Source organism: Anolis carolinensis, chromosome 1 (assembly GCF_035594765.1).
Source record: "Anolis carolinensis isolate JA03-04 chromosome 1, rAnoCar3.1.pri, whole genome shotgun sequence".
Classification (NCBI taxonomy): Eukaryota; Metazoa; Chordata; class Lepidosauria; order Squamata; family Dactyloidae; genus Anolis; species Anolis carolinensis.
In genome coordinates, this window is record NC_085841.1 from 70,962,783 (window position 1) to 70,977,340 (window position 14,558).

Sequence of the window (14,558 nt, forward strand, 5' to 3'; positions counted from 1 at the left end):
GTTTTCTTTCAAGAAGGTTTTGTGCATCACACAAATGAGTCAGATGACCCGACAGGGTAGCATTTCTGTACTTCCTGGTTGCAGTGTCAGAAATGAACGAGAAAAGGATTAACCAGAACCTGCATTGTCCCACTGGCAAGCTCTCCATGATAATAATTTATGGCTGCTTAACAAAAATTTGATGAAAGCTCGATTACTAACCTGCAATTTGGATAGGATGGGTGAGCAGCTATTCATGTCTCAACATTTAATTAGTGTCTGTTTTATAATCTACACAAAAATGTTTTTCATTTTATGAATTGACATTATTTTTGGCTTTTGCAAATTGTGAGAACACATTGTGCCTATTTTGTAAAAACTTTGTGACACATCTGTGACAGACCAACTAATTCAGACTACGCCTAGATATTATGCAGAACAACAACTGTCATTGGAAGCAAAAGTACATATCTCCTTTTTCTCCATGGTAGTGTCTACTTATCAGTATCAAAAAGTTCCTCTGAAAGGGTGTATTCACACTGCACAATTGTCGTGGTTTGATACCACTTTTAATACCATTATAACAACCAACGGTATCCTGGAATTTGTAATTTAGACCTGCACTTAGGGATGTCTGGTACACTCTCCTTAACTGCACCAGCGAAAGATTACCAGCAGACAATTCTATGTACCTCACAAAACTGCAGATCCCAGGATTCCATAGGATGGGGTTATGGCAATTAAAGTGGTAGCAAAGCCCTAAAATTGTGAAGTATGAATACACTTCTGGACTATCGCTTCCAGACACACACACACACACACACACACACACACACACACACACACAGCAAACTTGCTGGCCAGATAATTCTCAAGTTTATAGTCCAAGAAAGTAACTTTTCCAAGCCATGCAAGATTATGATATGGTCATATTATGAGTTCCTCTGTATATGACAGAGTCAATTAACTTGAAACACCACGCAATAGTAATACTACTATACCCTCCTCATTCACTCAAACAGACATCTTAGGGCAATAGTTACTAGAGTGTGATTTCTTTTGAAAGGAAGGATCTACTAGCATTTTGTAACTTGATTTATTTGCAATTACTCAAGTAGGTAAGTTGGAAACACACACCTGAAGGAGTTTTACAAACAGGATTTCTACTTTCTACATAAAACGCCCAAAGAGATGACGGGATCTATATACCCTCTAAATGTCTTGGCTAATTCAGTTCAAATTGAAATGTAGTTATTGATTCTTTTTATTGACCCAGAAAAGTAAATCGGAATGAGATTTTTATATCCTAAGTAACTACTGGGTCAACCTCTGATTGCCATACTGGTAAACTGTGGCTTAGCATTAAGCCACAATTGACCTCAACCTACCAGGACTATTAATTGTTGCTGTTGCTCTGAAGGACTAATAGCAGCTTCAGGGGGTAATTTCGATTGGGAGGGTTCAATTTTGTGGGAAAAGTTCAATAATCTTGGCAAAGGATAGACTCTCCAGTCAAATTCAAACTCCAATTAACTGCTTAGAAGTAAAGATGCTCTGAACATGGGTCTGCTAGGTGGCATCTAGATTTTAAGCTAAAAATCTTCCATGTCAATGGAGTAGTGAATCTACGCCATGTTTAAGTCTTTGTTAAAGTTCAGACTCGATTCACACTAGATGACATTTGCAATCTTATTGCAATCTCACCACCAGCAACCATGGCCAGTTTGTTTTCCATTGTTTTTTATAGAACTTTATTTCACTGTTTGGACTGGACTGAAAAGAGGCATTTGTATAGTCTAAATCCATTCAACACTCATAGAACCATGGGTAACAGATGTTTTCTTTTTTCCTTTTTACTAGTTTCTCACCTGAAAGTCACCCTAATGAATCATTGGAAGAAAACTACTGCAGGAATCCTGATGATGATGAAAAAGGTCCTTGGTGCTACACCACAGATCCTGAAAAAAGATATGATTACTGTAGCATCCCCGAATGTGAAGGTAGGTTTGCAAAGCATAACATTTTATATTTGAAAGGTTATTTTAACTACTGTAAATAAGTATCACTTAAGAATGAGGGAATCTCTTTTCTTTACCAGCAATGTATTATTTACAAAGGCCAATTTTTTTTATCTCACTAGTAGATTATAGTTTTGTCAGGTTTGGTGAAAACTAGTCCTCTCTCCCTGCATGCTCAAGATATCTGTTTTTCTGGCTGAGCACCTCTTCCCAAAGCCATTCCTTGGCCAAGGAAGGAAAGGCACACAACTAATACGCGTTTGGGCTCTGACACCTCCAGCCCGTAATTCTGATTGCAATGAGGGGGAAAGGATTCTACCACTATAATCCATCTAAATAATCCCACTTACAGCAACAACCATAACCACAGATTATTACATCATTAGATTTCTTACTGCTCAAAAATCCATAAATGGTTTCCAATCTTTCAAAAAGTCTTCACTTGACTTATCCTTTAGAATCCATGTTCTTTACATCCCATATATTATGTCATCTTGTCTGATATTCTCCAGTGCCAAAATAAAAAAGAAAGGCAAGAGAGGACCCATTTGTATTTTGTTTGATCTCATTTTATTGCCATTTGCTAAGATCTGGGACCTTATCTTCACATCTTTCATTAAAGTCCATTTCCTCCAATACTAGGGATAAATAATTCCTCCCAAAATCAATTTTTTCTGTATTTTTTTTAAAAGTCAAGACCACCTTTTTGTCATTGTTGTGTGCCAAAGATTCAGTAATATTAAAGATATTTCTTATGTTATTTCTCAATTATTTTTTTGGCAGAAACCCAACCCAATCCTCATTGATGGTCTGAAAGATGTGTCTTCTTATTTGGCGTGCCAAGATAATGATAAATATCTTATAGAAAGGTCTCTCACTCTTGCTAATATCTCATCTGTAGTTTTTTTAATTTAAAAATCAGTGTAATATAGGCATTTTTCAAAAAATTAGGCATCCACCCTTTCTCTAATAACTTATCACACACCATTATAATGGTTGAAGTAGCCCATCTTTGAATTTCTGGCAGACCTTCCGGGTCTGGTACATTTCCAGATTTATTTTTTATTGATTCAGTACATTTCATAATTGTCTCAGGCTCATTCAAACTTCTCTTTTGTTCCAGACTTGTCCAACAGAAGTTTATCCAAATAGTGTTTCATATCTAAATTTTTCTCATTGACCTTTGCATGTAAGGTTCAGCAAGATTTTAAAGGCTTTTAATATTTTCAAGTCATACATTATAAATAGGTATCCTTTCTTGATCTTTTTTACATGTTCCTTTATCCTTTCCTGTCCCACTTATAGGAAAGCCACATCCCAGGTTTATTTGTGAATTCAAACTTCTTTTCCTTAAGATACAATAGTTTGTCATTCATTTCTTGGACTGTAAACAATGAGAACTGCTGTTGAATTAATTTAATCATTTTTAAAAAAAATTATCAAAATTTGTATTCTGGAATCCTCTAGTTCTCTCTATTTATCTTCCCTTTCTTTTTTCCAGTATAGAACTATATTTTATAAATTGCCTTGTCATATAACTTTTGCTTGCAACGCAAACTACCATGGGAACTATACCGTTATTTAAGTTCATCGCAAAAAAATCATTAGTTGTAATATTGTCATCTTCAGAAATAAATGTTTATTAAGTCTTCATCTGAACTATGTTTGCTTGATTTTCAAGAACATCATGGTGAGATTATAATCTGTGTTTTTTTGTGGCATGGGGTACGGGTTAAAACATCCAATATTTTGTCCATTACTATGTTGGTCATATTACTAGAAATTGAAAACATGTTTATTCTAGAATAAGATTCATGGCATTTTGTTTTTTTAAAAAAACCAGTGTTTAGCTTTTGATTGCAAACATCTCTATTTATTAATCCAAATTACTCTAGAGAAAATATTAAGAAGAACAAAGGAGACTACCTAGAACATAAATTATGTATTATATATTTAAAATAAGATCTAGGTAAATTCCTTCAGTATTCCGTAATATCTTCCTTAGAACAGTTTTTTTTTGTGATCAACAAACCTGTTCTACTTGCCCACACAAATCAGATTTTGTGGATCTTGTTCAGATGCCTCTCTTAACAAATTTTCATAAAACATTTATTTCTCATTATTGGGATCACAAATACCTATTAAATGCATTTCCTTCTCATTCCAGTTGATTTCCGCAATTATACACCTGCATTTTCCATCTTCAGAAATCAATTAGTTTCTAATAATTTGTTTTTTTTAAAAATGACAGCTCCATTACATTCCAATTTTGGGAGGAAAGGGGGTTATATATGGCGAAGATGTAAATCTCTTCCATTTAAATCTATGGAAATTTGTTTTAGATAACACTATGTAACAAAATTTGAAGAAAATTCTGTACCCATAAAATAAAGTATGCCCATAACATAAAGCATAAGTCTAATAAGATGAATCTTCATGAATCAAACAATGTTTACATTTTCAGAGCAATGCATGTACTGCAGTGGAGAAAACTATCAAGGTAAAATTTCCCAAACAGAGTCCGGACTTCAGTGCCAACCTTGGGCTTCTCAAGAACCTCATGCTCATGGATATATCCCAGCAAAGTAAGTCCTCCTAAAAATGAGTTCATTGGCCATTACCACTAATAAAGATGATGATGTCTCAAATTGCGGCATGATTAGGATGTGGAAAAATAATTTTAAAGGTGGATTCATTTGTGGTCACCTGAAAACTTATCGGCTGAAATGATTATAATACATTGTCAGTGGATATGCTATAGACTAGAAAGGTTTTCTACACAAATCTCAATAAAATGAATATAACCTGTGCAAGACTGGTGAGGCTGTATGGTGATATGGAGTAGATCAGAGTTTGGGTAAAAATATTTTCTTGGGACTATAATTGCTAATATTTCCCACCTATTCTATATTTAGAACTGTAGTCTAAAAGGTAACTTTTTCAGATTCTGCATGGAGGGTGGCACTATAGAATTTAGCATGCAGTACATATAGGTAAATCCCAAGACTTTGGATTTAAATCTATGGAAGCTTGTTTTAGATAACACTATGTAACAAAATTTGAAGAAAATTCTGTTTCTGGTTTGAAAGTGTTATTTTCTGTTTAATTGAGCAATACTTACTTTGAAAGTAATTGTTATACTCCAGAAACTTCATTTTTGTGGCTGCCACAAACTATGTTGAATTGATTGTGACTCTACAAGATATGCATTATAAAACTGTAGCAAAATGTGCTGCAGGATGTCCTTTTCTATGTTTTAATGATAGACCCAATTAGGAAATGACATTAAAATCCAGGTACAAAAATCGTGTTACATAGCGTATTCAATAGCTCACACATGCTTTGTACATGGAAAATCCTGAATTCGTGGAGACTAGTAAAATTGAAGTCCTCTGTTTAAAATCTTAAAAATCCAGTACAAATCAAACTAGACAATACTGAATGAGATGAAAAATTGTCTGTTTGGTGTGGTGGCTACATATGCTGGGATGTATTCCTCAGCATTCAGTCAAGAGAAACTTTATCTTTCTTATCTAATATTCAGTTTTCCGGAAAAGAATCTGAGGTCAAATTACTGCCGTAATCCTGATGGCGAACCTCGTCCTTGGTGTTTCACCACCAGTCCAACCAAACGTTGGGAATTTTGTAATATTCCACGCTGCAGTAAGTTTTATTTGGACTAAGTATGGCAAACTAATAGTAATGGTATAGTAATACAGTATGACCCCTTATCCATGGATTTGATATCCATAATTTTATTTAGCCATACTCCAAAAATAGTTTGTGGGCCTTTCTAGGTCCTCCAGTGCAATTTTATGGTATGCTAATCAGTTGAAGTATAGTCAAAATATAGGGTTTGCTATTATCCACAATTTCACCTATCCCAGGAGTGGGGGATTCCTTGGAATGTATCCTCTGTAGATACAGGGGTCATACTGTAATATTTGTTTATTTTGTGGGTGGGGTAGCCAGTGCAGAATATCAGTTTGAATGATAAAGGCATGGGGCTATCTAGTTATCTCATAAATCATCTTGCTTGTGGACTGCTTATAGGAAAGCTGATGGAACAGAATGCTAGGCTAAATAGACCTTTAATTTTCTTTAGCAGGGCTCTTCTTTTGCTCTTCGAGATTTGAGTGAATGTTGCATTTGAAGCAAAATGCAATTTGGGCTGGCTTGCTTCCCATTGTTTATTCTGAAGTTGCTGACCTCATGTCTTTCTCGATATAGCTACACCTGCTCCAGTCTCCATTGTGGAGCGTGAGTGTCTTGAGGGAAATGGAGAAAATTATCGAGGGAAAATTTCTGTGACAGTATCTGGAAAGGCGTGTCAATCCTGGTCAGCTCAAACTCCTCACAAACATATGAGAATCCCAGAAAACTACCCTTGCAAGTATGTGAAACATCCATTGTTGCTAGAGCCTTACAGTTCTAATGAGTGAATAAAGTAAGCTAACTTCAAACATGAGACATTTGAGAGACCTTTCTTCTCATATCTTATTACCATTGCATCTTGGCCTCCACGCAATGTTAGGAGAGGGTGGAGAGTTAAGTTAGTGAGTATCATTAATCTTGATTTCAGACACCTCAGTAAGAGGGTTCACATTATACTGTGTTTTCCATTTTTCTTGCCTTCTTAAAAGGAGAGAGGAAGAAGATGCACCTTTAAGACTTAAAATGTCCTTCAACTTTAGCTTTTGTGGGTTGAGGTAGATAATATTGCCTTACAATAAAAGTTACTACTTTGAATTATAAATCCAAGGACCCCTGAATCATTATAGCCAAGTATAAAAGTATAAGAAGGAACTTTTTCAAGTAGTGGTTTGAATTGGCAAACCAGTTTTCATTTCAGATTATACATATAAATTATACAAACATGAAAGAAATGAAATTCATGTTTTGACTTTGTTCCCATTTCCAAGGTATCTTATTATGGATCTAATCACATTGAGGTCTGTAAGCCAGGCGATAGGGGGAGGATTTGCCAAGGATCATGGCGAATCTGGTGGGGGAACCCGTTGTCCCTGCATTGCGCCTTACCTTGTTGTCGACCACGTTTTAGGGGATCGGGCCCTTAAGGAGAGACCCGATCCGGTCCTGAGAGAACGGACCTTGGCGAAGCCAAAAGGAGAATTACGAGCCGCAATACAACCTGAAGCCGAAATGAAGAAGGTCCGCCAAAGTTGAAGGAAAATCCGCCAAGGAGTCTTTATTGAGCAATTCAGCTGAAGAGGACTCTAGTAGCGATCATTCGGTCTACTAGGGTACCATACAATCAAAATAAAGCCATACTTATACAAAATTTCAGTCTGACAACCCTTTGAATTTCGCGCCCTGCTTCCCCGCCCATCTGATCGTTGATAGGCTAGAAGGTTGAACGAGGCGGGCTTTCGTTTCCCGCCTTGCTCCGTTGGCCCAATAGGAAGCTGCCTTTTGTCTCTACTCGGGCCAATCAGGAAAGAGAAGGCGGGAGTTATCGAAACAATGAGGTGACGGGACAGGAACTAGCGGATTAAGTCCTGCTAGACCAATGTCTAAAGGGTGCTTAATTTATTAATGGCAGCAATCAAGGGTGTCCGGGTTTCTGTCACGTATACAGATTTTAGATATGCCTTGGGGTGTCAGAGATGGAAGCAAAGATGGGTGGTGATGAGCCATATTGACAGGCTCTGCAGGGCGCCTTCCTGAGGTGTCCTGGTTTTTCCTTTGGGTGAGATATGACAATGTTTGCCTTGGGGCGAATCACCTTTAGGTCAGCAAACTCCGAATTCGGCGACTCAAGCCCTATATTGTCCATGCAATTTGAATTTGATTGGATTTAGCGGTGGCAGATTATCCTTTTGTTTTTGGGAAAGGAAGCCTGGGTCATAGGAAATGGGATAAGTTCTGGGGTTCAGGTTGAGTTCAAAATATTTCCTATTTGATTTCATGATTTGACAATTATATGAAATAAAATGAAAAATAAAATAAAGTTGGAATATAAACCATGCTGGGAAAAATACATATTTTCCGGGGATTCCAAAGAGTACAAATACATATAGGCAGATAGATAGATTTCATGGAAATAAGGGAGAATTCATAAAAGTGAGTTACATTTCATAAAGGGGAATCATGAATGATATAAACAATTGAAAATATTTGATAAGAACAAAGTTCATAACATCTGGAGAACCCAGCATGGAAATTCATAAAAGTGGAGTTTTAGCAGCATGATTTTACAATTCATGAAGTTGTTATCTCTTGCCTCAGGCTAAAAGGTCAAACACCTTTTGTGCAGAGAGTCACAGTAAACTCCAGTAAAAAGTCTCAATCACCTTCTACTATAAATATATGGAATATAGAACATAAAGTCTTGATTTTTGAACTATCTTTTACAAAGTCCTGGGGGGGGGGTCACCTCGATCACAACCTGATCCCCTGGGTGGAAGCATCACTGCACGGCTTTCCCCCGTTCTTCTCTATGTGACACGGGAAGCCTCCCATGTTGTTGGCACTACTTCTTATGACCGTTCGACCTCACTTCAGGCACAGAACCTTGCCGGAAGTAAATCTACTTAATGTGATGGGATCTGGGGGGCTCCATGCCTGAAGTGAGGTCGAACTGTCGTAGGATGGGCAATTTTGGTCATCTGCTGAAGTAATATAGACAAATAACAGGTCTTCCAAAATCTGGGAGGAAAAAAAACCATACAAGCAAATATAGATAAATATTGCATGAAAGTGAAATTTAAATATTTTGGGTCCTATTTAAAATCAATGTGGAAGTTTCAAGCATTAGCTGTTTCTGTGCACATTATATTTCAGAGGTTTAGAAGAAAACTACTGTAGAAACCCTGATGGAGAATCGAGGCCATGGTGCTATACCACAGATTCCAATACACGATGGGAATATTGTGACATTGCTAATTGTAATGCTCCTGCAGTAGTTACTGGTAAGAACATTAGTATTTGGCCGTCTGTGATAAATCTGAACAGAACATTTGGCACTCCAGAACTAAACAAGCAGAGGAAGTAAATACCTTTTAGTTAGCTGCCTTGAGTCCCATCCTGGTAGAAAGGCAGGGTATGAAGGAATGGATGGAATCCTTGCAAAAATTAAATGTAACGTATTTGTCTATGATTTCTCAAATGAGTTTTTTCAAATACGATCAGGCACTGGATGTTGCATGAATACATCCCGTATTACATGCTTTTCAACAACTGTTTTGCTACACTGAGTTTAATCGTTTGCATTTTTCAGTTGTAAGTCTATCCAGGCTGATCTTGAAATGTAAAAAAAAATAAATAGCTTCTGTCCCAAAGTCAACAACCAGAGGTTTACCTTGCAGGAAGAAATCCTACCAAACCAGGACCATCTCTGGAAAACAAGATACACCTAGATCAGCAAGAGATAACTGAGGATTGGTTTGCTATTGCTTCCATAAATTTCCTCAAGATACCAATTTTGTTTGACTTCAGAATCTAAGCAGAATCAGGGACAGTTCGTACTTGGTTGGGAATCCACTATGAAAGCATTTGGCGATGTGTTTTCTGTAGAAAGTTGGTGATCCTAAAGTGAATGTATCCTGGGTTATTTTTTCACAAGAATTATTGGGAGGGGGTTTTCCCTCCTTTTCTCAATCAAGGTCATCCAGTGGATTTCCATGGCTGAGCAGGGATTTGAACCTTAATCTCCCTAAGTCCTAATCTACATTCAAATCATTACACCCTGCTGGGGAGAAAAATCATGCCTAAACTTCTAGAGAGCTGCTGCCAGCCAGCGATGATAACAATAAGCAAGATGGCCTCAGTATAAGGCAGCTTTTTAATCTGAGCTTCCCAAAATGATCCAACAACTACCTAGAATAGGAAGAATATCAGTCACTGAGAAAAGTCCTGATGCTTTTAAACTAAGTCCATCTCACCTTTATTTACCAGTTCCTAAACGTTTCTCAATATTTGCACAGCTATAAACTAGGCAATTTTACAAAACTAGGCCTTAACAAAATTGGTCATTATAGATATGAAAATAGTGTGTATGCCGTTCATGTCTATATCTGTGCTTTTTTGTTTTGTTTGAAAACAGCTGCGGCACCTGTTCTTGTCCCACAAGCTCCAGCTGTGGAAGACTGTTACGAAGGCACTGGCACAAGCTATCGGGGTACAATGGCACTGACTGTTTCAGGAAAGAAATGCCAAGCATGGAGCTCTATGAGACCTCATTCTCACTCTAAAACCCCATCTCAATTCCCAAACGCGTATGTATGCTTCACTCATCTTCAGAAGATTGTGTGCAGTTGTTCATGAGGCAACACACAAAAACGGGTTGCCACACTTGCAAAATTTTAAAAAATACGTTGATGTGATTTATTTTAGAAACAGAGCCACCTGGAACTTCTACAGCTTGAGGCATGTTAACCAATGGCAACTGCCTATCCAAGTCAAAACCTATTTAGCAACCAAATGTGCTGAGACTGATGAGACAGAAAATCTGAAGGCACCTTTTTGCCTCCTTGGTAGCAGAGCTCCTACAATAATTAATTGAAATGTTATCAATTTCTTTTTTCTTAAATTTGCTCTCTGACTCTGCCAGTGCTAAGAAAAGGAAAGAACAAGATTGGACAGGAAGCAGTTGCTTTCATCTGCAGCCATGGATTCATGATAAAATCTAGCTGTGAGCCTATTAGTGGCCTAGAAACTGGAAAGGTGCACCAGATAAATTTCATTTGCCCATCACTCTGTAATTTCTTTTAACCTGCTGTAGAAATTGCACGTCTAGTATTAACTTGTCCTTAAAAATCAGTTGAGCTGAGTGGTTACAAGTGCAAGTTTATGCTAGTAGGGAGTTGGCAGCAGCCATCTTGGATATACTCTTTAATTTTGCAATAGAAAGTTACTATGTCATTTACATACCAAAGTATTAAGACTGAGAAAATTAAATAACATAATAAAACAAATTCTACTAAAATACAATAAATATATCTATATTTATAGAGACCTAAGAAACAACTACTGCAGAAACCCAGATGGTGACATGGCACCGTGGTGTTATACAACTGATCCTCATACAAGGTGGGAGTTCTGCAATCTGCAGAAGTGTGCTAATCTTGTGCAACAACGTCCTCAGTCCACAACACCAACAAATCTTGGATCAGGTAACCAGTAACAAGTAATATTTTGCCTTAACCGGGGACTCTTTGGCCCTCTTGACTCCCAAAAGTCCTAGTGAGCATGATCTATGGTAAGGTGTTGAAAACACTGTAGTTCAATACCTCTCGAAGGCCAAAGGTTTCCCAGTCCTGCCTTCTCCAGTCCTCACCAACAATTATTTACTATTGCCTGGGATGCTGCTGTCAAAGAGAATGTCTTTATTGTATAAATCATATCCTCTGTATAGAATGACAGCAAAATCTTGCCCACTTTTGTTTCACTTTAAAAGATTGCAGGTCTGGAAAAGGTGAAGATTACCGTGGACATATTGCCTCAACCGCAAGTGGCAAGACTTGCCAAGAGTGGCGCTCGCAGACACCACACAGACATGATTCGTTCACACCACAGACTCACCCACGTGCAGGACTGGAAAAAAATGTGAGTAGCATGGTTCATTAAAAGTTTTAAAAGAAATTTAGAGACACCAAAAAGTTTATAAGATAACATTTATTCCAACTCTCTTGAAGAAGTTACAATTTACAAACTCTGCAGTGCTGTCCTGCACATTCTAACCTCCACAATCCCCCAGCTACCAGGTCACACTAGACCAGGACTTCGTAAACGTTTTCCACTTGCAATCCCTTTTCACCTGAGAATTTTTTACATGACCCTGGGTATATAGGTAAAAAAATCAAACATTTACTGAATTAATCAGCATTTGCAAAGCTTTCTAAACAGGCTGATTTTCCTTTTTATGAAATACAGTTGAAACATTTTCTGCAGAATCCATTGTAAACACTGCATGTTGTTACTAACAGATTTGTGTAAGTGGGTAGCATTCAGAAACCTTCTACTGTTTCCAAATTTTTGTGAACCCAAGATTGAGCTAAGGGGGCTCCATTTGGGGTCAGGATTCTGAGGCCCCTTCTACACTGCCATATAAAATCCAGATTATCTGCTTTGATTATGTGGCAGTTCAAAGCAAATAATGTGGATCATCTGTTTTGATAATCTGGATTATATGTCAGTGTAGAAGGGGCCACAGTTTAAGAAGCAGTGGACTAAACATTAAAGTGAGAGAGGTATTACCTGATTATCTGCTTATCTCAGATTATCTGGCAGTGGAGACTCATATAATTCAGTTCAAAACAGATAATATAGGATCAGATCCTGGGATATAGGGCTCAGGCCCTTTCTACACTACCATATAATCCAGATTATCAAATGAGATAATTCATATTATCTGCTTTGAATTGGATTTATAATGGTCTCCTTTTGTAAAAGAAACTCTCACTGGAAGAGCAGCAGAAAACGAGCAACATTATGTGATGAGTCCAATTTGTCAGCCCTGTGTGATAAACCCATTAAAATATTTTTAAAAGAGTTTGAAATCAAGTACCATGGGGCCTTTATTACACATAGAGACAGGCCAAAAGCTGGATATGGGTGTATCTACATTATAGAGTTAATGCCTAGTTTTACGGGATCTTTAGCCTTTCCTTCCAAAGAGTGCTGGGACCTGTCTCAGTTTTACCAGAGGCGTCCAAATGACGCCTCCGGTAAAACTGAATTAATTTGGAACAAACCAAGGTTTAGATACCCCATTAGATCCAAGCCTTCCTAAAAGGCCTGGGTCTAATGGGGTATTAGGCCTGTGGGGACTCACCCCCAAATAGTCCTGGGACTACCCGGAGGTGATTTCCCATTAGCATCTTGCACCTTTTGAGTTCCTGATGCCCAAAGGTGCAGGATGCCACCCACCCCCTCCCCACAAGCCCAAAAATTACTACTAAAATAAAGTAAAACTTACCTGTCCACCATAACTTTCCTCCTCACACCCTCCTGGAATGAGGAAATTATGCGCCAGGAGACAAGGGGGGCAAGGAGGGTGCAAGAAGGAAAGTTATGGTGATCACATACCTTTTACTTTATTTTTTGGGATAAATTAGGGGGCTTCAGGGTGGCTGCTTGCCACCCTGATTTTAATGTAGGCACCCCTCCTCCAGGAAAGCCTGGGTTTTGGGGGAAGAGTGGGGATGGAAATACACACCAAAGCAGGTTTAAAGCCCGCTTTGTTATGGATTTTGGGGCTGTCTGGAAGGACCTTTGGTTAGTGCACATATAAACCTAAATGTAGTTAATGTGAGTATAGTGTTCCCTCACTACTTCGCGGTTCACTTTTTGCGGATTCGCTGTTTTGCGGTTTTTCAATAAACTCTAAAAGACTTTTATAAATAGTAAAAAATTACAATTTACAGCCTAAGGAAGGGAGGAAGGAGAAGCCGAAGGCAGAGACAAGGAGCCCAAGTGGCCACGGGAGGAGAAGGAGGTGATTTATTAACACACAATTGGTTGATAAAGACTTAAAATAGTGTATAACTACTAAAATAATGTATAAATATTAAAATAAATATAGTGTCCCTACTTTGCGGATTTTCACTTATTGCGGGTGGTCCTGGAACCGAACCCCAGCGATAAATGAGGGAACACTGTAATAAAAACTCACAGCAACCTAATAAAAAAGAATTTCTAGTTAGGAGAAGAGTGAATAAGGATCATATACCACAGCACTCACTCCGCAACCCATAGGCCCCTTCAACACTGCCATATAATCCAGATTATCAAAGCAGATAATCCACATTATGAGTTCATACTGCCATATAATCCAGTTCAAAGCAGATATTCTTAATTTTATATGGCAGTGTAGAAGGGGCTATAGTTTCTAGAGAGGTAACTCTATGTCTAAAGTAGACCCAAGCAGCTAACCAGAAGTGTACAGCTGAGGTACAACTTCTTAACTATTTTTATAATTTTCAAATCTCTTCTATGTTCTCACAGTTCTGTGATAAATTTTATTTTGGCTAGTTGGGTAATAATAAAGAAGAAGATAAGACAAAATCTTTGTGTCTTGTGTATGAACCCACAAAGATTGCACCTTGCTTGGTTTTGTGATTAATGTTATTTTGTTTTTTATAGTACTGCAGAAATCCTGATGGTGATGTTAATGGTCCTTGGTGCTATACCACAGACCTAAGTAAAGCATGGGACTATTGTGATGTCCCAAAGTGCCGTGAGTATGCTTGTAAAAATGATCACAGGACAGCAGTCTTTTTAATGTTGAAGGCCACATTCCCTTGGGAGAAATGCCTCAAGAGTTTGTTGTATGTCTTTCGGGCTGTGTGGTCATGTTCCAGAAGTATTCTCTCCTGACCTTTCACCCACATCTATGGCAGGCATCCTCAGAGGTTGTGAGGTATGGATAAACTAAGTAAGGAAAGGAAAGAATATATATCTGTGTAGAGTCCAGGTTGTGGCAAGAGTCCTTTGTCACTGGGAAGCCAGCATTAATGTTTCAGTTAATCACCCTAATTAGCATTGGAAAGGTTTTGTCTCTTGCCTGGGGGCATCCTTTGTTCAGTCATTGGCTGTCCT

At 38.0% G+C, this 14,558-nt stretch overlaps 1 protein-coding gene across 1 annotated transcript in view; it reads left to right on the top strand.

The window, feature by feature from the left end:
• The window catches only part of plg (plasminogen), a 39,670-nt gene that overhangs the window by 15,419 nt on the left and 9,693 nt on the right, over nt 1–14,558 (top strand). The window contains exons 5-13 of the mRNA XM_008123218.3: nt 1,840–1,979; nt 4,462–4,582; nt 5,542–5,660; nt 6,228–6,390; nt 8,802–8,929; nt 10,063–10,234; nt 10,971–11,131; nt 11,416–11,564; nt 14,103–14,196. Coding sequence (XP_008121425.2) covers nt 1,840–1,979; nt 4,462–4,582; nt 5,542–5,660; nt 6,228–6,390; nt 8,802–8,929; nt 10,063–10,234; nt 10,971–11,131; nt 11,416–11,564; nt 14,103–14,196 — 1,247 coding nt within the window. The remainder of the gene's footprint in view (nt 1–1,839; nt 1,980–4,461; nt 4,583–5,541; nt 5,661–6,227; nt 6,391–8,801; nt 8,930–10,062; nt 10,235–10,970; nt 11,132–11,415; nt 11,565–14,102; nt 14,197–14,558) is intronic.